The following is a 25,555-nucleotide window of genomic DNA, read 5'->3' as shown; positions in this document are numbered from 1 at the left end:
TAGTTGTTCCTTCCAAGGAAGCCCATGTTCCTTTCATTGTAGTTAATTAGTACTTCCCGTGCGTGACAAATGTGTATGTGTGTAGTCGATGCTAAATTTGTTGGAGGAGACTGCTGTCGAGGGTTTGGTGGAGCGTAGAAGACACTCTCTAGCTAATTGAAAGAGGAAAGTCAGTTTCTTTCTTACACCCCATGGGTTTAATTAAGAGAAGGTAGGTGGGGGTTCACTGTCGCATTTATTTGGCCCAATGCCTGCATCTACAGATCGATGGCATGCCACGTTAGTTTGCTTGAAGGATATGATCATGACGATGATCGAGTGGACTAGAGGTGCTTGCATGGAGGAGCTCTTCGAGTCAATTTCTAAAGACGATCGACGTGCAGTTCGTTGCAGCAGCAGCAGCAGTTGGACATCATGATCAGCTAGCTAGCTAGCTGCTATCGCTTCGGCGCCGGCCTTATCCGTTGGGAGTACTATATATATATGTATATCCACTTCTTGCCTCGAGGTCGCCCACATCTCTACGTTGTGGTCCTTCAAATTGCCATTCGCTCTTCTCTGATCCTAATCCATTTTCCGACCATCCTTGCCGTTGCCTCCCCACTTATCCAGGCTCTGCAATAACTTGGTTGGTCAAAATCAATTTAAATTTTTTTATAATTAAGGATGATCAACCTCTCCTGCGATCCGAGTCTACACCCGAGGATGAACTCTAACTCAAATATTCGATCCCAAGCCCTAGTTCGGCCATCTGATCGAGTCTCTCTCAACTCGATCTCTTTCAGCTTGGTCCTCTCTTAGCTCGGTCTCTTCCAGCTCGGGCCTCTCTCAACTCAACTTCTCGATCAATTCGGTCCTTCGCCTGCTTAACACTACTTATACGCATGATATTTTAACTTGGTTGGTCAAAATCAATTTAAATTTTTTTTATAATCATAGTTTCATAAAAGCTGCTCTAATTAAGCAACAGTGTGTTAAAAAATATTAAAATGATTTTAATCAAGTTAAAATGATTTTACATAAACACCCTTTAAGTAATTTTAATTAATTCAATAAAAAATATTTTAATATAATAATGTTTTAAAATATGAATATATTTAATTAGAATAAAATATTATATTTTATTATAATTGTAGCATTAATAGATTAATTGTTAAATAAAAATATCCTTGAGATAAAATATTTTCTGGATAAAATATAATAAAAGGGGCCATTTATTTTTAATTCCATTTTTTTAATTTTTATATTTTAGGGTGTTTGGTTGCTTTGGGCTGCTGGAAGCCAGCCCATGGATCTTCTTGGTATTTCGTAGCCCACCGCAAACAACGTTGAATATATTTCTTTCTCGCACTTTGATTTTCAGCGGCGGCAGATCGAAAGCTCGCTTTAGATTTCTGCCCAGGCGAGTTGGCGCATCGCGAATTACTGGTTAGAATGCTATATTTTTAGTGAGTTTGATCCTTTCTATTCCTCCTAATTAAATCATGATCAAGATCTAGTCTGTTTTCTCGAATCCAATATCTCACTTTTTTTTTTTTTTCCGAAATCATTTGGTAGTATAGAGAACATCAGATGGTATTCTTATCGATTTAGGTTAGGGTTTCGATTTCGCACCCGTTAATTGTTTGATATTCATTAGTTTCTTCTTGATCTGGATGCTTAATGGGGACCTTTCGCGATAGGGGTTCTATTTGTCTTTGGTCGATTCATTTGTTGCCGGCGATGTGGAATCGAAGCGTTAAAGCATTCGCACATTCGTATGGTACTCCAAAATGGCGTGCAATAGCTCTGGCATCTATGGTCTTATTTGCTTTTGGTTATTTTGTGACCAAGAGAGAGGACTCATTCCCTTCATCCGATCTAATAAACACTAAAAGAGCAAGTTATCTATCTTCAGTCCAGTTCAATCCTTCTCTGGAGTTGCTGAATGGTACTGATGTCATCTGGCAAATCCCTGATTCGCCGAAGGCTGCTCTTTTCATAGCTCATGGTTGCGGTGTCAGAGCCGCAAATTTCTGGGACAACTACCCGGGATGCCCAACCTGCATTGGGCTGCCTGAAGAAAGGATCTTTGTGCTTCGTGCTTTGGAACGAAAATTTGCAGTGTTGACCATTTCTAGCTTGGATAGATGCTGGTCAACTGATGAAATAAAAAATGTTAAATGGATCATCAAATGGTGGATCAACACAAACAAGCTTGGGACAATCCCCTTGGTGGCTATGGGTGCATCATCTGGTGGTTACTTCGTTTCTGCACTTGCTGCTGAGATGAGATTCCACAGCATTGCGATTATGATTTCTGAAGGAACATTTGCATCGATGGGTGTGCCAAAGGATTATCCCCCAACCCTTTTCGTTCACATGCCTAAGGACCAATTTACAATGTTGAGGATACAAAAGAACATGAGACTTTTGAGGCAGAATGGAGTTGCTGTGAGTGAGATCAGATGCATGGAATTTCCTTTGTCTCCAGATCTGCTATTGGATAGGATTCCTGGGTTGAACAGGACATTTTGTATCAAATTGTATGATGTTTTTCGTGAGAAGGGATTCATCAATCAAAATGGTTATTTGAAGAATGATGGGCGGCAAATTCAGTGGAAGGAGGCTCTTATTGAAAGGGATATGATCTCAGAAAATTATGAGTTGCTCAAACATATTGACGAGGAGTTAAACCTTGCATTTGCATTACATGAACTGACCAGTTTCCAAGCATATGAAATTCTTTTTTGGTTTGAGTCTCATATGAACCCATCAATGGGTCCCTAGATTCATGGTTCTTATGGCTTTTACATTAGCTGATCTCCATGGGATTACCAGATTACAATATTTGCTCGGGAAATGCTAAATCTTGGTGAAAAAAGAAACCAAGAACAAAGAGGAGATTGTTTCAGAAGGTAATAGTTGCTGATACGGTACCATCTCTGCTTAACTGACATGGTTTGATAATAGTAGTTTTTGATTAAATCCAGAGTCTTTGGAAATGCTTATTTGATTGTTTGTGCCTTACTTCTAGGTGTGTAGTAACAAGCATTGCAAATTTTGTAAAATTCTCAACTTGTTGTAAAATGCAGTTTGAGTTTCTTTGGAATGGACAAGGCTGCATGTTTATGTTGTAACAATTACTCTAATACAACTGCAATTTTCTTCAGGTGAATTTACGTTAGCATGATGAGACAAATATTAGATAGGCTATCTTCTTTTTAGTTGCTTGTGTGCTCTATATCTCATATGTCAACATTTCCTGTTTTTTGCTTGTAGTGGGGTAAGGTGGACATTAAATATAATAGAAGTTTGAAGGCATCAACGAACTTCTTCAGTACATCAAATAAATGTATACTTTTGGATTTCTGTAGGTAATTTGAAACGTTTACATATTGCATAATTAATAGAGAAAACCATCAACCATAAAGAAACTAAAATTCCTTTCTGTCAGTCTAGTTTTGTGTGCTATTGAACTTGCATCTCTCTCCAACATGAAAGTCAGACTAATATAACTTGTCAAGTATGTTTTAGATAATTCCTTTCTGAACCCATCATATGGAAAGTTGCATAATCAACACAGTAAAGGGAAATCCCTAATTCTACTGCCATTTATTAGGATAATGAATATCTCACTTTTAAAGGCTGCAATGGCTTCATCAATGCTGTTTTCACAGTGGTAATGTTGGGTTTCTCATAATAGCTTCCTAATGAGTTTGGCATGCACAGCATATATGTATTTCATATCATCCTCACCACAACCATTGTCAAGTCTCTCTTACACTTTGCTAGATTGGATGCTTTCATATATTTAGAATTCAGAACAGCTAAGAGATACCAGTGATATTGTTCATTTTTCTTCTAAAAGTATAACATATATAACTTATTTGTGGAACCTGAATTTATTTGTCTCACTTAAGCTCACATAAATTTGTAGGATGACTGTGTGAGTAGGTTTACTTATTTGTGGCACCGGAGTTTTATTTATCCTATTTAGAATCACATAGATCTATAGAATGCATCAGTTCTTGTTAGTTTTCTTCCTGATGTATTCTCTCTTCTTTTAAGGGGTAAAGATAGGTCATATCAGGAGCCAAAGCAACATTAATAGGTAGTGCATAGAAGGTAATATTTACAAACAGATGAGTACGTATTTGGTGAGAAAAGAAACAAGTAGGAAAAAATCACTCTCAAGGTTGGACATTTCTACTAGCAAATTAAAGCTCAATTTTACCTAGTGTTGGCTACAAAATGTACTATATTTTTCTAGGACCAAATGACTAAGATCCAGCCTAGCATGAGGCCTCTCATCCATTTGATCTGAGTGTCATTTGCTTGCTTTTGTAGCACTTCACTGAGGGCTTCCCATAATAGAGGCTGAATAGTGAAATGTGTCTGGAGATATTTTACTCCAATATCTTGCCATGTTGCACTTGAAGAAGAGGTGAGTGGATGTTTGATGTTGGATGGTTCCTATTAGATACATGAGTTGCTATTGGCACATTTTTGGTAATGATCTCCTTATCTCCAACTATCTTTTGCTAGTTTGTTGCGCAATTTTTCACCTTTGTAGGGGTGACATAGATACCATATTGTTTGTGCCAATCAACACTAAACCCTTCATCTGTGAGAAAAGGATGTGGTCATTACACAATTAAGGAGAACCTTCAGAGTCTCATACGAGTTGATCACAGGTTAAATGAATGTGAAATTCCAATGGATGTGTTTGTTAGTTATTTGCTTTCTGTTCTTCTGTTGTTTTGCTATAATACCAATGAAATAACAGCCATCCATCCATATTCCATCCCTTTATCCATTTCTCCTGAGGGGAGGAAATATCATACTAAAATCATCAACGTTTTCATCGATCTTTTCCTTTTTATTATTTGTTTTCTTTTTGACTGCAGTTCTTGAAAATTGCATTTATAGGTTGCCAAGTGATGTGATATGGTGAAAGTTAAGCAGCATTATATGGTGTTGACGCTCTGATTTACAGAAAAGACAGGAAACATTGGCGATGTAGTCTTAAGGAAAACTGTGAAATTTATTCCAGTACCTGTTTGATGCTAAATATCATTGTTCGCTAATAACCTGGCAGGAAACTTCTATATGGTCATCCATTATTTGTGAGATTCTCCCATCACCATCAAAAGTAGTATCCCCATTGATGAAGGAAGCTTCAGCGACAAAATGGAATAATATCATTGGTAAAGCCTGTGAGAAGGTAATCATTGTTTGCCCTGTATCTCTCACAAGTATTCTATACCATATTATTAGGTGTCATTTTCATTTTGAAGAAAAGTTGTAGATTGTTGTAACTTTTTCAGATGTTAAAATAGTTTTCTTTCTTTATATGAGTTTATAGCATCATCTAATACCTTTGAATTTTTCATATGAGTTTCTTAATTATGCTGAGGTTATATTATTTCTTGGTTTCCGTTTTTATGCTGATGTTACTTGGTCTATTTGTGTTCATGAAGGAATTTTTCATTCCAGCTTGGTTTTGTTTGCCAAGGCAAACTAACTTAGACAATTCTTGTAGATATTTTTTGTATGCTGGATAGTTTTGACACCTATCAGTTGTGGTTCTGCACCAGTCTCAATAGATCCCCTTGATGGCCATTTTTACATGACATTTTGTGGTTGATGATATCCTGAGAATTGACAGTGTAGATAATCTTCATAATTTTAGCTATGCATTTGCTAAATAGCACAAAACGATATCAGGAATAAATGTGATTGAATTTCTGGATCAAACAATCTTTCCTACCGAGCATAATAATCAAGTTCCAATACAAAATTCAAATAAATTGTTCATGAAAAATCAATATGGGAAGCTAGCATCTTTGCCTTAAACTCCATTTCTGATCGTGTTTGCGATCCAAAGAGGTTTAAAAGACCATTATGCGCAGATAATCATGGTTTCTATAGATAAAACCCATAAACTTTCAGTGTCATAGCTAGTAGCCTTGTTAGAAAGGAACTGTCTTTGCTGTTTGTGATGGGAAGAAGTTTAACAGACCGTTATGGGCAGATAATCATGGTTTCTATAGATAAACCCACAAAAGGTTTGGTGGCATAGCTAGTCTTGTAAGAAGGAAATGGTGTCTATGTTGTTTGGTTTTTAACAATAATAATGATAAGTGTGCAAAGAAGAAGGCTCTCATGGATCTCTTGCATGCCTTTGTGCCTAACCCCCAGCAAGATCATCAATCATCATCTATAGAAGATAGGAAGAGATTTTTTTTCCCAAAAAATTGGGTTATGAATTTTCATTAGGAAAGATTTTAAGTTGCTACTAAACTCAGTTGTGGCTGAAGAAAGTAGTGATCCCTTTGACTGCTACTTCCAAAGCAGTGACATGTTAGATAGTTCAGAGCCAGTGTAGTTTATGTTGTGCCAACCCAGATTTCTGAATTCAGATATTATAACGTTGGCCATAGTTATCAAAATATGTTAGTTTGAGAACTCTAGACATCACTTAAAGCAAAGTCCCTGGGATACACAATCATTTTTTTACCACATATTGTACCTTTAAAACATTAACTATCTTTATGTTCCTTTGCATGATCATCTGAGGCTCTGCTAGATGATCAATTGTCAACGTAGCCGACATGCAGTCAAATAAAATCATCTGAGACCAGTTCATGAAAGCAGCATTTGGAATGGTCATTAATTAAACAACAACAATAACAACAAAAAAATAGAAGAAAAATTATAGACCCACTCCTAATCTATACAGCTAGGAAAAGGGAAGCAGAGACTTTTTGGCAACTAAAAGGATCTTATTATCTTCTAAAAGTTCATCAATCATTCTATCCACAAATTCAAACCTGATGATCTTGTAATTCTTTTGCTTTCCTTCAGAAAAGGATGGGACAATAGAAAAGAATGACAATTTTGAGGTGAGCTTTACTATAATAAATTAGAAGCGTCTGCAGGATTGTTCATATTAATTTTAGTGGGAGAGATGCCTAATAAATAAATAAGCTGAATATTTAATTCTGATCTGTACTTGAAAAAAAATATTAAACCGTAACAAAATGATAAAACCTATCATAAAAGTAATATCTATCATAACTAAAACAGCAACACCTGAGGTAATTAAAGCCGACATATATTATCTACAATCATAAAACAGTAACACCTACCATCATAATAAATGGATAACGCATGTCTGCCATACAAAAATGCATAATAATTTTAAAATTTATATTTGAACAAAAGAGGTCTTCACATAATTTTGCTACAAACAATAATAAACTCAGTTTCGACGAGAGTTTCAGACACAATTTTAGGGAATTCAATTGGACTTGTTGACGAATTAATGATGGAGATTAAATTTGTCGGGAGGCCTCGCAAGATTTGCGCGTGAAGCTCCTCTCCCCTCGATCCTAGTTGTCACCGGTTGGGGGTGTGTTTGAGTTGATTAGTGCGAGATAGATTAATTGAAATGGACAAAGATCGAATCTCGATAAAATTAAAGTAATGTTCTTTTTCATAGTGGTTAACTATATCTTTTTGATTTATTTCTTTCATAAAATTAAAGTAATATTATTTTTCATAGTGATCAACTATATCTTTTTGATTTATCTTGATAATCATAAATCTTTGTTGAAATGGTTGTCAGGCCGGCCGGCCCATGGCCGTCGAGGGACCTCGAGGGGTTCGGGGTGGGTTTTCCTACAGTGAATTCAGTGAGCTAAAAGGGAATTTTAAAAATGATTCTTCCGGTTTTCGTGTCACGTCACATGCTCCATTTTCCTTCTTCTTCCGTTTGGGCTTCTCTCTATAAGAAGCAAGTGCTCGGTTTGACGAACTGCTTAGCGTTTTGCTAATTGCGGTCGATGCTCCATCGTTTCGGCGGCGTCGGCATCATCCGACCACGCTGCCTTGTTATGCGCTTCTAGTGCTCGCCGAGCTGCCGGCCTAAATCTTCCGACCGCCAATGTCGCATCATCTCAACTCGTCGGAGGCCGAGAACAGCGCCAATTCCGCGTGCTCGGTCACCTCCTCCTCCTCGTCCTCCTCCTCCTCGAAGGCGAAGGCGGCGAAGAGGCCGGAGGCGCCGGCGCACGGCAGGTCGTCGTACCGCGGCGTCCGGATGCGGAGTTGGGGCAAGTGGGTGTCGGAGATCCGCGAGCCCCGCAAGAAGTCGCGCATCTGGCTCGGCACCTTCCCGACGCCGGAGATGGCGGCGCGCGCCCACGACGCGGCCGCGCTCGCCGTCAAGGGCGCCGCGGCCGCCGTGCTCAACTTCCCCGAGCTCGCCGCCTGCCTCCCACGCTCGGCCTCCCTCTGCCCCCGCGACGTCCAGGCGGCCGCCGCCCGGGCCGCCGCCATGGAGCCCCCCGCTGCGGCAGCCGCGCCGGCGCCCCCCGCCTCCGACGAGGAGGAAGACCTCGCGGAGATCGTTGAACTGCCGAGGCTCGACGACGGGTGGAATCTCGACGAGCTCCTCGTGTACGAGCACGCCGCGCTGGACTCGCCGTCGCAGAGCCCATGGTTCGAGTTCTACGACTCCGTGTCGTCGGAGCAGATATCGTCGTCGGAATGGTCGGAAGCCTTCGATCCGACGAGCTTCGGCGGTCGTATATGGGACAATGCAGATTGAAGAACACGACCAAAAATCAAATCTCCCTGTTCTCTTCTCTCTACATCGATCTCTGTGTATTGATCTTCCTTGCTGTTTAATGGTTTGCTGCGATTGCAAATGATTTACGAGTTTCATTTCCACAGTAATTATTTGCCATCGATGTGCTTCAAGACTTTCATCTCGATCTTTTTTAATTCTGTAAATTTTCTCTTTTAAAAAAAAAATCCTAAATTCTGATGTTGCCTCACTAGTAGACTCACAAAAGTAGAATTTTCAATTATTTGTAGAATTATGATTATATGTAATTGCGTTTAATTCGCTCTTTAACTAGAACAAGAGTAAATGCTCTTAATTATGTATAAAATAGGATAATATATAGTACTGAAAAGTGTGTATATAATAATAATAATAATAAATAAGAGATGGTATGACATCTAAAGATGTATATATTTTGGCCAAATAGAAAAAGAGAGGTATGTAAGATCATCTAAATGTTAGATGTTGAAAGATACATGATACATGCACTCAAATTTATGATATCGAATAATATTTATGCTACAAATTGAGATGGGAGCTTTATAATTAATTAATTAGCTAGATGTGAAAAGCTTCTTGCAAATGAGGGGGAAGGAGGTGTTCATATGCTTACCACTAGATTTTGAAAATGATATCTATATATATAAATATATATTGGAGTTTAAAATCTTGAAAAAATCTTCATGTGCATGATTAATTTGACATATTTATATATTCACGGCTGCTAAGTAATAAAACGCTATGAATCATGCATATAAAATATAGACAATATTTTGACAGATGTTCCTAAAGAATATTTTGAATTTGAAAAAAAAATTAATATTGAGGTGACACACTTGTCATATTGACCTTCATGACAAAATTATGTTCTTGATTTGTCGAGAGGCATAGCTATACATGGACATATCGTACCATTGAAAATAACAATGAAGAATAGCCTATTTGTCACATCCTCTATATATAATTCTTAATGCAAAATATTGAACAAATTAAGAGAACACAATCTAATTATGATGTGATTAACATGGCATACTCTGAACTAATCCTCCACTAGTGCTTTTTATGGTATTTTTGTCTCTTCATGGAACAGAACTTTTATGGTAAAAACCAAATAGTATGTTCACCTAAAAGGAAAAGGAAAAGGAAAAAAACTAATTAATTAATCATTTTGGATCCCACCACACAGTTTACGTACGTAATTAATTGACTAAATATATGGCAACTTGCATGAGATTGGCTGTATGTTCTGTACTATATGGTGTTATTTATATAAATGTTTAACATAATTCTCACACTAATGCAGTTTTTCTTCCTAATTAACTATAATTATGTTGGATTCTCCACCCTACTTGCAGTATTTTTTTTATGTGATACTGTAGAGAACCTGGAAAGATGCCACACATTCTTAGCAAAACAACAAATTAAATGTTATACATATGCATGGTATCCTTGCTTGATTAATTTAATTAATGCACTTGCCTAGCTACTTGAATATATTTAATCAAGAATATTATTATATAATTAACCTGTTTTCCATACGGAATGCATGTTAATTGAACAACGAAATAAGCTAGCAAATTAAATTCTCATGAACTAGTTTTCAGAATTATTAGTACAAGTATTAATTTGTTGGAGATATTTGCCAGATATAACAGTGAATAATCTGAATTATAAATTTACAAATCAAAATAATACATATATATAGAGAGAGAGAGAGAGAGAGGAGAGGGCATCATTGCTAATTAATTCCCTTCTATAATTTAGGAACATGTAGGGCAGGAAATCAGGGCCAAAGATCTATATATCCTTCTCAAATTAACTAGCTAGAAAACAAAAACCAAAATTAATTATATGGTTAAACGTCAACACAAGTTGACTTACTGCATTAGGCTTGATATATCATTTTTCTCTCTCGGTGGAAATTAATTAACACATAATTAATTAACATATACATGGCTTGGTTTAATCTATCTGTCCTCTCCTCTGAAGAAGCGACTTTAACATTATTACTTAAGTGCCTTAATTTCTCACCTAAAAAAAAGGCGTCTTGAATTGATTCCTTTATATAATTAATTAGTTTTCTACCACGTATAATGTATAATTAATTAAGGCTGAAGCAAAAGAAAGGTAAAATAAATTAAATTCATTCAATTGTGAGCATGACCTCTCCTTAAACATCAGACTCACGTCTTGAATTGCAATCTTTCGTTGAGCTGTGCTTTCAAGTTGTACACGTAGAAAAGAAAAGGAGTACTGAATGAGTTTGGAGTACTGATCTGTATGTGCATGAAAGAGAAAGAGGAGGAGGAAGAAGAAGAAGAAGAAGAGACTGTATATATGAGCCATGAACTCGATCAATCGGTTGGCGATGGTTCAGATTCATATGGGAGGAGCCTACATGTTCCCCAATTACATGGAGAGAGAGAGAGAGAGAGAGAGAGAGAGAGAGAGAGAGAGAGAGTAGAAAGAGACTTGTGCCTTGGCACTCAGGGCATGCACAAATTCCTCTTATTATTCATTAATTTAGGACAGCTACTGCACAACCCGGTACTGTTTTATTGGTTGGAGATGAGTTGTATTTCTCTAATGCGAGTCCCACAAAAGAAGGAGATCGATCAGGCAGAACTTGAACAAAGTCTCGATCGGGGAAATGTAATTAGTTGTTAATTACAGCACGCATCGCCCATGCTAAACAGCCAAAGGCATGAACATCTAAATAAACAACTGAATTAAAAGAACACCTAGAATTTAGGCTCAAGGGATGGCGATAAGTTTGAATCATGTCGGGTTAATTGAGTTCTTGGAGGTGTGATATACTAGTATGGCAATAATCATCTCCCAGAGCTTGCCTTAATTAGTAATGTATTTAGATCGTATGGAGTCTTTTCATGGCTTGTAAGCTCATTGATCATATATATGTGACTAAGTTGGTGACAATTGCAAGAAGAGACTCCTAAATCGTAAACCCTATAATCATATATCCAAGGATCTAACATGTGAGTTATAACTTGTCTCAAGATATATATTGCCAATGCTAATTAAGCTAGGTTTGGCTCTCAAAATTAAATTCCTATATATGAAGAAATTTGTCATATATACACTTTAACAAAGGGTGGAATCCACCATCCCAGCGTCCCCATACGGTCGGGCCCATGATTATCTGTGAGGAGATAAATCAGAAAGCTGCAGTTGATCACTATGGGGGAGAGCATTGTCTCGACTTCGCAGAGATTCAACTCTTGCACACTTCAGTAAGTTTGTCCTGTAATAGCCAACTCAACCATGCCCCGGGGGCAATCATATATACGCACACATACAAGGGGTAGGCAGTCTAACCCAAATTGATCTAAATTTGTCATTTATTATCAAAAGGGTGATCCATCCAGCCTCAACATATTTTATTTTTCAAAAGTACCCTTATTTTTGAAGTTATTGTAGCAACTACAAGATCATAGATATTGCGCAATTATAACAGTTACAATCGCTCAGTTGCTATACAATTATAGCAGTTTTCATTCCATAGCTATTACAAGTTGCAGCAACTATGATCATATAGTTGTTATAATATAATATTGATTAGTGTTGATTAGAAATAAATTATCTATATTGTAGATGTTATGATTCGTAATTAATAATATTGATTATTATTTATCAGAGATAAAATGCCCATATTATAACAACTATGAGCTATAGTTGCTAAAATACAGTATTATTAGTATCAATATATAAGAGTTAAAGTGTTATTATAACATAATATTAACTTATAATGTTGACCAGAGATAAAGTACTCGATTGCTGAAGTGTCTATGTTATAGCAGCTATAAATTCATAACTATTAGAACAACATCAAAAATAAAAATAGTTTTGGAAATAAAAATATACTGACATGGGATGAAATGTCCTTTTTATAATAAATGAAAAGGGAGCTATAATCCTAATAAAAAGGAGTGATCTTTTGATTTTTTTTCCCCCTAAAAATTATCAATTTTAATTGGAATTGTACAAATGGTTCAAATCAAACCAAATCGAGATGGTAAGGTCTTTGAAGATCATCTTATTGCCTAAAGCCAATGGCGATTCCATATATTTCGAAGGATGTTTTGTTTTTGAACTAACTTTAGTTTTATTAATTTATTAATTTCTTAAAACAATTTATAGCTAGTGATAGTTTTGAATTTTATTAAACATTATGTACTTTTTTGAACAATCTTCCTAGCTAGCTTCTATGATCCGTTAAGATGTCTATTAGCTTTTCATGTTGGAATTATTTTTGAGCCAAAAAACAAAAAATTCGAGTGCTACGCAAAGAAAGAGTTTGTAAAGAATTTTTGATTTTTACACACATGAACTAATCGACCCAATTTATTAATAGAATAAAAGAATTATCTAATATAATTTTAAATATTAACAAATTAAAAAAAAATTCTCCCGCTAAGATCTCCTTAGATTTTCTCCAAATGATGTGAAATTGAGCGAGATGGTGACGCGTCATGATTTTGGGTCAGGAATCAAACTAATAATTAATTAGTTAGCGATATTTCAAATAATTCTACAAACACAATCGTCAAATGTCGTGCGAGAAAGAAAGGGACTGTCGGCATTACTTCCGCACGACACGTGTAGGTGACGATGCTATGATTTGCGGCTGCTAACAAACATTTAATTGTCTACCAAACACAGACGCAGAAAGCTCCTGTTTTTTTACACCTATCCGTAGTATGTTGGACAATCTTTGCCGGAGAGATTAATATTCTGTTGAATTACAATACAGTTCAACTTATCTATAGAGATGGCTTGAACTGATAATTTCAAGCTGCCAGCAGGGGCTGGTGTTTTCTTGAGCAGAGATCCGAGTCGGCTAAGTCACCGAGTGCCGAGTCCGAGTAGCCGAGTCGAGTCGGCCGAGTGCTGAGTCGACCGAGTCGCTGAGTGGCCGAGAGCCGAGAGCTGAGTTGGCCAAATTGCCGAGAGGATGATGTCGAGGCCTGCGTTCAACGCAGTTTCCTTAAAACAGATTCGTCCCCTCCGGCGGTGCTTAGAGGTCACGACGGACGTCTGTTTCCCAGGATACAACGACAGAACCGCGTTGACTGGCAAGCACAGGCAGATCGCGGCGAACTGAGATAGTACCCGAACGCTATCACCAAAGAGAAAGAAAGAGGGGGAAAGAGAGAAGTGGATTTGCTTCTCAATACTCTTATGCTCAAGAATAAGAGTCTTATATAGATTTTCTAATCTATATGTTACATTTATACAATTAATTGCATACGTTTATGCATCCATGAGTTTATACGTTTATGCATCCAATTGCATCAACGTTTATGCAATATTAAATTGCATAAAAATATTTTCCAAGTGGCAAAATGTTGGTTCATTTGCTTGGACAAATTTTATCCTGACCGGTCCGACATTCGACGTGCGCAGGTCGCATTCGCACACAAGTACAATCCGGGCCCTGGATTTGTACCCCCTACACACCCATACCTGAGAGAGAGCATCTCTCTATGTATTTGTTCACAACATCAATGTTTGTGACACAATATAAACCAACCATTAAGCCTTGAAACTCCCAATGTGGGACTATATTCCCATTCATAAAGGAGTCTCCTACTTCCACCATCATTTATTTCCATTCAAATTTCCAACAATCCCCCACATGAATGGAAACAGGGTATGTGATAGCATTCAACAGTTGAGTCCAGTATAGGATAGGTAGGTTTTACCCTTTGAACCTTCCCTTGTGAAGATCTGTTTGTTTACTAGCTGACAGTAGACATGATGTCCTTGAACTGTTCTGCCCTTTGTGTAAACATTGACACATCTCACCCAGGACTCTCCCTGATACACCTCAATTCTCATGAGTGTGTTCGTTCTTGGCCATGAACACGCCTGGTTCTGTGAGAAGATCTAAGAATTGTGCCTTCAATTCTCTTCGAAGCGGCCCCACTTCTTTCTCACATAGGTGATCACTCAAGAGTATTCCACACTACTCTACTGGATCATTAAAAGTCATGTGCTTATCCTCCATCTTATCACTGTTTCACTGGGGCATTTCCCCCCACAGTGATGTTCCTTAGTCGGTGCAGTTAGGTTGTCCCTTTGAACCTAGTTCTTGGGATCTCCAGTCTGCATAGGTTGGGTTTCCTTTGCACCAACATTTCTTACCGGCATCAAACCCATCCCTCGCGATGAGCTAGCAACTAACTCTCTGTTTAACCCTTTGGTTAGCGGATCCGCTAGGTTATCCTTTGACTTTACATAGTCAACAGTGATAACTCCCGTTGAGAGTAGTTGTCTAATAGTATTATGTCTACGACGTATATGTCTAGACTTACCATTATACAGATGGCTCTGTGCTCGACCAATTGCTGATTGGCTATCGCAATGTATGCAGATTGCCGGCACAGGTTTCGGCCATCTAGGAACATCTTCTAGAAATTGTCGTAACCATTCAGCCTCTTCACCACATTTGTCAAGAGCTACAAACTCAGATTCCATCGTGGATCTGGTTATTATGGTTTGCTTTGAAGATTTCCAAGATATGGCTGCACTTCCCAAAGTGAATATATATCCACTTGTAGACTTAGAGTCTTTCATGTCCGATATCCAATTTGCATCGCTATATCCTTCGATTACGGCTGGATATCTAGTATATTGCAGTCCATAATCACGAGTATATCTCAAGTACCTCAGTACTCTTGTTATCCCTTTCCAGTGCTCAACACCGGGATTACTCGTGTATCTACTCAGTTTACTTACTGCGTATGCTAAGTCTGGTCGTGTACAACTCATTAGGTACATCAGACTTCCAATCACTCTAGAGTACTCTATCTGAGAGCTACTCTTTCCTCGATTTTTTGATAGATGTTGACTCATATCTATCGGAGTCCGTGCTAACGCAGTATCATTCTTGTTGAATTTTTCAAGTATTTTATCCACATAGTGGGACTGACTAAGAACAAGTCCTTCAGCTGTTCTAAGAATTTTAATTCCTAGAATCACATCAGCTAGGCCCATGTCTTTCATGTCAAATCTTGAATTCAACATATCTTTAGTGGATTTGATTATCTTATCATTACTCCCAATAATAAGTATATCATCTACATAAAGACATAAAATGACATATTCATTTCCTGTGTCTTTCATGTAAACACATTTATCACATTCATTGATTGTGAATCCACATTCCTTCATGACATTATCAAATTTTTCATGCCACTGCTTTGGTGCCTGTTTCAAGCCGTATAACGACTTTACCAATCTACAAACCTTATTTTTCTGTCCTGGTGCAGAAAATCCTTCAGGTTGTTCCATGTAGATTTCCTCTTCTAAATCACCGTTTAGAAAGGCGGTCTTTACATCCATTTGATGTATTTCCAGATTCCATAGAGCGGCAATAGCCAACAATACTCTGATGGAAGTTATTCTCGACACCGGAGAATATGTATCAAAGTAATCAAGGCCTTCACGTTGTCGGTAACCTTTAATTACCAATCGAGCCTTATACTTATCAATCGTGCCATCTGATTTTATTTTCTTCTTGAAAATCCACTTGCAACCTAGTGGTTTACTCCCCGGGGGAAGATCCACAAGTTCCCAAGTATGATTTTGCAAGATAGAATCAATCTCAGATGCAATTGCCTCTTTCCATTGAGGACCCTCAGAAGAGTTCACTGCTTCTGAGTAAGTTTGGGGATCACTTTCCAACATGAAAGTGATAAAATCCGTTCCGAAGGATTTTTCTACCCGAGCTCGTTTACTCCGTCTAGGCTCAACCTCAATTGGTTCATCTACTTCTTCTTCCTCTTGTGATTCATATATCCGTTTTGAGGAACTTTCTTCCTCTCGGGTCTTATAAGGAAACACATGCTCGAAGAATGAAGCATTTCTTGATTCAATAATCGAGTTCTTGTGTATCTCCGGTACTTGAGATTCATACACAAGGAATCGATAGGCACAACTGTTATGTGCATATCCTATAAATATGCAATCCACAGTTTTTGGTCCTATCTTGATCCTCTTCGGATCAGGCACCATTACTTTGGCAAGACACCCCCACACTCGTAAATATTTATAGGATGGTTGTCTTCCTTTCCATAACTCATAAGGGCTCTTCTCAATTTTCTTTCGGGGAACCTTATTTAAAAGGTAGTTAGCCGTTAACACAGCTTCCCCCCACATGTACTCTGGTAATCCAGAGCTCAATAGAAGAGCATTCATCATCTCTTTCAGAGTACGATTCTTTCTCTCAGCAACACCATTTTGCTGAGGAGTATAAGGAGCTGTTGTTTCGTGTCTGATTCCATGTTCAGCACACAACTCAGCGAATGGTGATACATATTCACCACCTCGATCACTTCGAACCACCTTAATCTTCTTATTAAGTTGGTTTTCAACCTCATTCTTATAGAGAACAAATTTCTCTATAGCTTCATCTTTACTTTTGAGAAGATACACATAGCAATACTTTGTGTTATCATCTACAAAAGTGATGAAGTATTTATTCCCACCACGTGTTGGCGTACCTTTAAGGTCGCATACATCGGTGTGGATTAGGCCGAGTGGTTCACTGCTTCTTTCAACATGTTGAAAGGATGACCTTATCATTTTTGCTTCAACACAAATCTCACATTTGTGTTTCGGGTCAAGGTGGAATGTAGGTATGCTTTGCATGTTAATTAATCTACGCAGTACATCGTAGTTAACATGTCCTAGTCTACCATGCCACAAACATGAAGACTCAAGCATATAGGTGGAAGAGCTTTCATTCTTATTAATTTTTGGCCGAATAGCCATTACACTGAGCTTAAACAGTCCATCAGTTACATAGCCCTTTCCTACAAACACTCCATTCTTGGATAGAACAACTCTATCCGACTCACATACAATGCGAAAACCATGCTTGCTTAAAAGTGATCCGGAGACCAGATTCTTCCGAACCTCCGGAACATACAGCACATTGTTCAGAGTGAGCTCCTTGCCCGAGGTCATCTTCAGCACCACTTTTCCTTGGCCCATTACGTCCGAGGTTGCTGAGTTCCCCATGTACAACTTCTCCCCTTTGACTTCTTCAAAGTTGTGGAGCAGCTCCTTGTTGCAGCAGACATGTCTGGTAGCACCAGTGTCCATCCACCATTGTCGAGGGTTTGAACATACCAAGTTCAGCTCAGTGATCACAGCACAGAGGTCGTCCACCTCTAGTCCCTCGTTCAAGTTGGCCTCCTGCTTCTTCTTCGGCTTTCTGCATTCCGAAGATTTGTGACCGACTCGGTCACAGTTGAAGCATTTCCCAGAGAACTTCTTCTTGGATACGCCTCCTCTGGGTCCAATTTTGGAAGACTTAGAATTCTTCCGTTTCGAGCTTTGACCGTGCTCGACCACGTTGGCTTTTTCAGTAGCCTGAGAGAACATCTTTCTCTCGGAACTTTTATTGTCTTCCTCGATTCGGAGTCGGACAATAAGGTCCTCCACATTCATCTCCTTTCGCTTATGCTTCAGGTAATTCTTGAAGTCCTTCCAGCTAGGAGGGAGTTTCTCTATGATCGCTGCCACTTGGAAGGTCTCACTGAGCATCATGTCTTCCGAGTGGATCTCATGCAGGATCACCTGAAGCTCCTGGACTTGGCTGATTACCGTCTTGGAGTCAACCATCTTGTAGTCCAGGAATCGGCCCACAATGAATTTCTTAGCCCCTGCATCCTCCGTCTTATACTTCTTGTCCAGGGACTCCCACAGCTCCTTAGCCGTTCTCTTCATGCTATACACAGCGTATAGCGAGTCGGCAAGGCCATTGAGGATGTAGTTTCTGCATAGAAACTCAGAATGATTCCAAGCTTCCACTACAGTTGCATCCTCAACATGCTTGGGAGGTTCCTCAGTCAAGAATCGAGCCAAATTTAGCGTGGTCAGATAGAAGAGCATCTTCTGCTGCCAACGCTTGAAGTTCAACCCAGTGAACTTCTCTAGTCTTTCCCCATGAGCGATTGGAACATTACCAATCGGGGCGGAGGGGGCCGTCACAAGTTGAGTCTATTGCACCTCAACGTTGTCTGTGGCCATCTCAATAGAACTGAGTCTGTTTTAAGATTGTTGGATAATCTTTGCCGGAGAGATTAATATTCTGTTGAATTACAATACAATTCAACTTATCTATAGAGATGGCTTGAACTGATAATTTCAAGCTGCCAGCAGGGGCTGGTGTTTTCTTGAGCAGAGATCCGAGTCGGCTAAGTCACCGAGTGCCGAGTCCGAGTAGCCGAGAGCCGAGAGTCGAGTCGGCCGAGTGCTGAGTCGACCGAGTCGCTGAGTGGCCGAGAGCCGAGAGCTGAGTTGGCCAAATTGCCGAGAGGATGATGTCGAGGCCTGCGTTCAACGCAGTTTCCTTAAAACAGATTCGTCCCCTCCGGCGGTGCTTAGAGGTCACGACGGACGTCTGTTTCCCAGGATACAACGACAAAACCGCGTTGACTGGCAAGCACAGGCAGATCGCGGCGAACTGAGATAGTACCCGAACGCTATCACCAAAGAGAAAGAAAGAGGGGGAAAGAGAGAAGTGGATTTGCTTCTCAATACTCTTATGCTCAAGAATAAGAGTCTTATATAGATTTTCTAATCTATATGTTACATTTATACAATTAATTGCATACGTTTATGCATCCATGAGTTTATACGTTTATGCATCCAATTGCATCAACGTTCATGCAATATTAAATTGCATAAAAATATTTTCCAAGTGGCAAAATGTTGGTTCATTTGCTTGGACAAATTTTGTCCTGATCGGTACGACATTCGACGTGCGCAGGTTGCATTCGCACACAGGTACAATCCGGGCCCTGGATTTGTACCCCCTACACACCCATACCTGAGAGAGAGCATCTCTCTATGTATTTGTTCACAACATCAATGTTTGTGACACAATATAAACCAACCATTAAGCCTTGAAACTCCCAATGTGGGACTATATTCCCATTCATAAAGGAGTCTCCTACTTCCACCATCATTTATTTCCATTCAAATTTCCAACATCGGAATCCGGCGGAATTCGACAAAACAAGGTCGACACAGTGGAGGGCGTCGTTTCCGACCAAATCGCGATCGGAGACCGGCCAAGGAAGGACCGGCGTGCGACGTCGGTCCTTCCTTAGTCGGTCTCCGACTGAATAGTGGCCAGAATCCGACCGCGATTTAGTCGGAAACATCGCCCCCCATTGTGCGCCACTGTCGACGGCAATCGGGTCGAATTCCAGCCCGATCACCGTCGACAGTGGCACACACTGGGGGGGTGATGTTTTCCGGGCAAATTACGTCGGATTCCAGCCACTATCCGATCAGAATCCGGCGCCGGCCGAAGCGCCAGTGAGTGGCGCATCAATCGCGGCTGAGGCAGCGGCCGACGGTGGCTGAACGGCACGGCGAGGGCGGCGGCAACGGCGATGGGTCAAGGAGTCACGCACGGTCGCACATGAATTTATATATATTTATATATATATATATATATATAGAAATGCTATTATGAGCGCCGGCTTCCTACGCGCCCGTGCGCGCCGACCGGCGACCTCCACTCGCTTCCGCCGTCCATTCATCGTCGTCCGACCACCGACGACTGCCGGACCGGATCCGTTGGAACCGCAACTCGTCGGCGCACATTCCGGCATCGAATTCCGGCCGGATTGGGCCAGAATCCGGCCGGAATTCCGGCCGAAACAAGGCAACAGTGTCTGGCGGCGATTTCGGCCGGAATTCGGCCGGATTCCGACCGAATCGGGGCCGGACTCCGGCCACCGCCGGACCGCCGAGATGTAGGCGCTCACGGGGCGCGCACTGGGTGTCGCTCAGAATAGCAAGATTGTATGTATATATATATATATATATATGAGTGAGCTAATCGAGCTAATTAATGATCTTTTAGTTTGAACTACTATGTAGTCTAGATGACTTCTCAAGTGGGCCCAGTTGGGTTTGGTCGACATTAATAAATAAGTCTTGTATGCAAGCATAAGTGGTCAGATCCAAGCCGACTAAGCTGACTAGATAAATTAAGTTAAATAATTTTATTTAATTCAGATAATTAAGTGTATATATATACACGTGGCTAAATAGATTATTATAAATTTAAATTACACCTAACAGATACTAACATAATTAAGTCATTAGTATTTACATATCTTTTAAGTTTTATTATTTATTTATTTTTAAATAATTCATATGCTTGGAGGTATATAATTTTTCTCTAACTCGTTTATTAAATAAATAAATTTAGAATCACAGTAATTTATGTACATTCAAAAAAGTCAACCTCTAAGATATGAATGGGAGGCATGCATCTTTCAAGTTGTGTTTCAGTTGTAGATTAATTAGATAGATATGCTTTCGTCATTGGAACCATTTACTAGCTCCCTCCCTGGCTTGATAACAAATTAGGCCCTTGCTACTCTTGTAAAATAGCATTTCCATCACCTTCTTGAGTTAGATACTCCATCTCTACCTCACCTAATAAGACAAACATTCCTTGCAGCCAAAACTAATTAATGGTAGTACAGGAAAACACATTGTTTGATTAAATTGTGAAGGGTTCTTTATGCAGTGCATTTGACAAAGCAGAGAAGGGGGAAAACAATAGCAGAAGGATCCAAATAGTAGATAATTGTGGGTCTCCACTTGCCATATCCACCTTATGATAGAGAACTCAGATGCTTATTCTCTGTGTCACCACCTTCCTTTATTTGGTTAATGAGATTCTCAGCAATAATAATGAAGATGGTTCAGTGTCTCATCCATGCACAGTGTTTCTGCATTATGCATCTGATATTAATTTGCCTCAAATCATAAACACTGATCAGCTCCGGCCGGTCTATTAATGATGCTAGTTCATGATCAATGAATTAATTAATGACTCCTTCATTAATCTATGTCTTATGAGATTGACAAGAAAAAGAAACCATAATCACTTCATCTCAGTTCAGAAAGGAGGTTTCATCATCATGCATACTTGTAATTAGATGGCGAAGTGCTAGCTGCACATTGTACTGCAGATTAATCTTGCTTATCATATACTACTGCAGATTAATCTTGCTGATAAAACCTTTATTTTTGTGTCTTGTTATCTGGTGAAGCTTTTATCTTCTGTAAGAGATCAAAGACTGGAAGAAACTGTGTTTGGAAATGTCCATTAAGGCATGCATGTGCCCCTAGGGTTTTGAGAACTTGTCATCTCACCATAGGGTTGTTCAAGGCCTTCAGATTTCTATAACACTTTGACCCCCCGTTCTCGATCAACTTGCCAGCATCAACTCAACCCACTTGTGCACTTACTATATATATGTTCAAACTGAAAATTCTCAATAAACTTTGATCATGGGAACATTAATGGACCTTGATTTAGTGAGTATTATACTGTTTCTGATTCTCTAAATGTGTGGTTCTTCCATGCCTAGCTAGTATTTGTTAGGGAGTAGGACCTTGACTACATAATTGATGGACAATGGCTGTTGAACCCCCATCAAGTCACTGAGGTGGACACCAATTGGCCTTGGATGCTACTAAAGAAGAGAAGAGGAGATAATATAAAATGTTTAGATTCGATTGTAGGATCGATGGTGCCTTCTCGAGGGCATAAAACTAACAAGAAGCTTCTGAGAACTCAAACTCAAATTATCCAAGTAAAGAGTATACATCATGATTGAACAAATCAAACCCACATAAGCTAATTAATGACTTTCAATCACTATACAGAGTCAACTATGTGTTGTCAACGCCACGATGTGCGTGTTCTTGAATCTTGCATGTTAAATTGGATAACTCAGTTTGAATCTAGCAATCAAGGCCCAACAGCCTTCTAAGATCCATCAGACCTGCAGCCTTTGACAGCTGGCCCTAAATGCAATTACTTAATTTGTTTCTGCAGCAATTTGTTACTTAATTTATTCATCTACAACGTTAAACGTATACGTAACAACAAGCTGCTTACTGTATAGACAGTACTTCGAATCAAGAGATGCACCATTGATTCTGCACAATTAGAACCCAATTCCAAACAAGATATGTTGTTTAATCGTTTGCTCTGGCGTTACTTTAGATCTTACACACAAATCGAAGTTTGACATGCATACAGCCAACCGAACTCAGATATATGGACATGAAAAGTACCTTAATAATATGCAAAAAAAGAAGAAAAAGTGTATAAGCTGATCAGTGTTTAGCATCCCAAGACACTGTAAGAATCTACAATATAATGATATAGATTGCCACTACTTCTGGCTAACTTTTGCCAACTGCAGGAAGGGAAGATGAAGCTTTGGCTAATGTTGGTTGATTTCTGATGAACTAAACGTGTTTGTTGTGGTTGGAGAATACTGTTTTAGTACTTTGTCGATCAGCTAGCTTCCTTTTGTTTCTCTCTTTAAAAAAAAAAAAGAGAAAAAGAAAGAAGAAAAGAAAAGCATGGAGTTAACAAGAGTTGCTAGGACTTAACCATCAGGCTGAAAAGATCCCAAAGCAATGTGGGGCTGCCCCATTGCTTTCCTGGAGAGGTACCACAAGAAGGTGTCAAGTCAAAGAGACTGCTAAAGCAGCAAAATGGCATATGAGGTCAGTTGGTGTATCAGCTTCCAGAGTTGGACGTCCTAAACGCATTTAGAAGATATCATAATCCAATGGACTCCTCCAAACTTGCTCTACCAGTCAAAATGAGCTTTGGCTGCGACTTCATTTTGCTTATTATTTTCTGATGCAGACTCACTAACAAACCTAAGAATAGACGAATAAGTAACTAATTGTTCAGTTGTGTGTTGGACAAATATGCAAATATAAAAATGATTAAACGCATTGGAAAAGTTTGTATGAATCCTTTTCCTTTAAGTTATATTGCATGTATAAACCTAAGAATAAGAATTTACAGTGCAGTAATCAAGAAAGAAAGTGAATTAGAGGGTCATCCACAAGCGTTCTAGTGAAGCAAGCCATCCAAAGTTGACATCTCACCTGTAATTAATTAAAGTCATGGGCAATTCAACACATTATTGCCATAAATCACGCCTTTAATTAAGATTTGACCGTATTTTCTACAAGCGGTTAAAAGTAGGTAAAGAACACTACAAAATATCGGCACTGTATATATAAATATATAATCAGTTAGTCAAAACAAGTTCTTTCCGATTACAAGTTATCCAAAAATATCGATAATTTTGAAAGTATATATAAATTAATTTACAACACTTTGAAAATTATAAAAAGTACAAATTGATTTAAAAATTGTTTGAAGGTTGGAATTTGTTTAGTTAAAATAGATTTTTTTAAATATAAGAAAACCTAATATGTAGTAATATAGAATATATATAGTTGTAAATTGTAGTTTTGAAAAGTTTAATTTGATGAAAAATTAATTTTAAAAATGGAAACCAAATTGATTTGTTAATTAGCTTACACCTTGTAATATGGAAGGAATCATGGTAAGAATTAAAGTTGGATAGTTATATGATTAAAAAGTATGTTTTTATAATATAAACACTTAGTACCTCTACCAACGTGTGTAAGGGATCATTAACTCTCAAGTCGGTTCTATTAATTTTGTTTGCTATTTATTTCTGAATTGTTGAAAAAAAGATAGTCATTCAATTAGTTAATTATGTTTTTTAAATATATTAATGAATTAATGATAAATTAAGTGAAATAGCAATGTTAAAGTATTTTTAAAAAATACGAGATGAATCTATTTCAAACAAAGCATCTACCCCTCTACCACCTCCTCCTTCACAATTACAAATTCCCAAATCAGAATGGGACCGGGTCACAATCTTAATCTCTAACTTATATATGTTCTAGAGATCTGGTTGGACCTTCCTTCTTGTTAAAACCACCAATCAAATTAGATAGCTCCATCTTCAGATAAGTATAACCTTTGATGGTTCTCGTCACCAAATTGGAGCCCTCCAACTTGATCCTTAATTTACACCACAATTGGGCCATCCGCTGTCCCCTCCTGCTTCTAGATGCATTATATTATATATAGATAATTATTAAATAGATGGCAGATGGATTAATTTATTAATGATGATATCAGAAAAATGTTTGACTTGGGTCTAACCCAATGTCCTTTTTAATTTTTTCGGCTCTCTATAAATCGGGCTAACCCTCGCGCTACTTTTCGACGCAAACCGCAGCCATGTCGCTGGCCTCCTCCCAATTCCTTGGCCTCCGCCTCGCGCCTACTCCCCGCTCCTCCGCCGCATGCTTCTCTCCCGCCCCTCCCCCTTCTCGACCCGCTCCCTCGATGTATGCGCCGCTTACTCTGCCGCCTCCGATCGCGCCCACGCCGGCACGGCCACCATCGCATCCCCTTCCTCCTCCTCCTCCTCTCTCTACGACGCGCTAGGGGTGCCCCCCACCGCCAGCACCGCGGAGATCAAGGCTGCGTACCGGAGGCTCGCCCTTAAGTGCCATCCGGATGTGGTGGCCACCGGCCGCCGGGGCGCGTCCTCGGACGAGTTCATGCGGGTCCAGCACGGCCTACGCCACGCTCTCCGACAGCGAAAGACGCGCTGACTACGATGGGCCGACTCACCGACTCGGCGGCGATGCTCGTACGCAGCCCCCGTCAAGCGTACGCGCGGAGCACTTCGTTCCCCGGCTACAGCCGCCGCACGTGGGAGACGGACCAGTGCTGGTAGTGGAAGAAGCCAAGACGAGCCTATCTATTTGATTCCAAAATAAGGCTCCATCAGATTGTATTTTAACGGGCCTGACCTGTGCCGCTCGTGTGCTAATACTCACTCTCGTGGTTGCAAATTGGAGCTCGGAGTCACCATGATTCAAAGCTTCAACGGCAGCACCTACTGAACTTGCTGTTTGTGAAAGTTTCAGGTTTTGCAACTATACGCTCCTTGTCAGCCATGATTTCTTAGTTTCAATCTATACAAAAAGGAGGAAAGAAATCTTGACTTGTTG

The 25,555-nt window shown here is 39.3% G+C and overlaps 2 protein-coding genes and 1 pseudogene across 4 annotated transcripts; all 3 read left to right on the top strand.

Annotated features, from left to right (window-relative positions):
- Positions 1 to 1,329: 1,329 nt before the first annotated feature.
- On the top strand, positions 1,330 to 5,334 carry LOC141833681 (uncharacterized). Of its 3 annotated transcripts, none has more exons than XR_012602235.1 (3): positions 1,330 to 1,428; positions 1,683 to 2,897; positions 4,912 to 5,334. XR_012602235.1 is itself a non-coding variant. In XM_074721166.1 (2 exons), exon 2 carries the CDS (start codon positions 1,723 to 1,725, stop codon positions 2,767 to 2,769), a length of 1,047 nt encoding a protein of 348 aa, XP_074577267.1. In that variant the 5' UTR covers positions 1,330 to 1,428; positions 1,683 to 1,722; the 3' UTR covers positions 2,770 to 3,068. The 3 variants fall into 3 exon arrangements, 1 of the variants encoding a protein (XP_074577267.1); XR_012602236.1 differs by having other exon boundaries at positions 4,890 to 5,334; XM_074721166.1 differs by lacking the exon at positions 4,912 to 5,334 and having other exon boundaries at positions 1,683 to 3,068.
- A 2,449-nt stretch (positions 5,335 to 7,783) lies between these two features.
- LOC141833682 (ethylene-responsive transcription factor ERF023-like) lies at positions 7,784 to 8,798 on the top strand. The gene has a single exon (XM_074721167.1). The coding sequence runs from the start codon at positions 7,931 to 7,933 to the stop codon at positions 8,594 to 8,596; it is 666 nt and encodes a 221-aa protein (XP_074577268.1). The 5' UTR covers positions 7,784 to 7,930; the 3' UTR covers positions 8,597 to 8,798.
- A 15,975-nt stretch (positions 8,799 to 24,773) lies between these two features.
- On the top strand, positions 24,774 to 25,529 carry LOC141834166 (chaperone protein dnaJ 11, chloroplastic-like; annotated as a pseudogene).
- The last annotated feature ends 26 nt before the right edge of the window (positions 25,530 to 25,555 follow it).

This window comes from Curcuma longa, chromosome 8 (genome assembly GCF_044706935.1).
Source record: "Curcuma longa cultivar G26 ecotype Majalengka, Jawa Barat chromosome 8, ITB_CL_G26_1.1, whole genome shotgun sequence".
NCBI classification, from domain to species: Eukaryota; Viridiplantae; Streptophyta; class Magnoliopsida; order Zingiberales; family Zingiberaceae; genus Curcuma; species Curcuma longa.
Note: the sequence above shows the minus strand (reverse complement) of the source record. Positions and strands in the feature narration are given on the sequence as shown.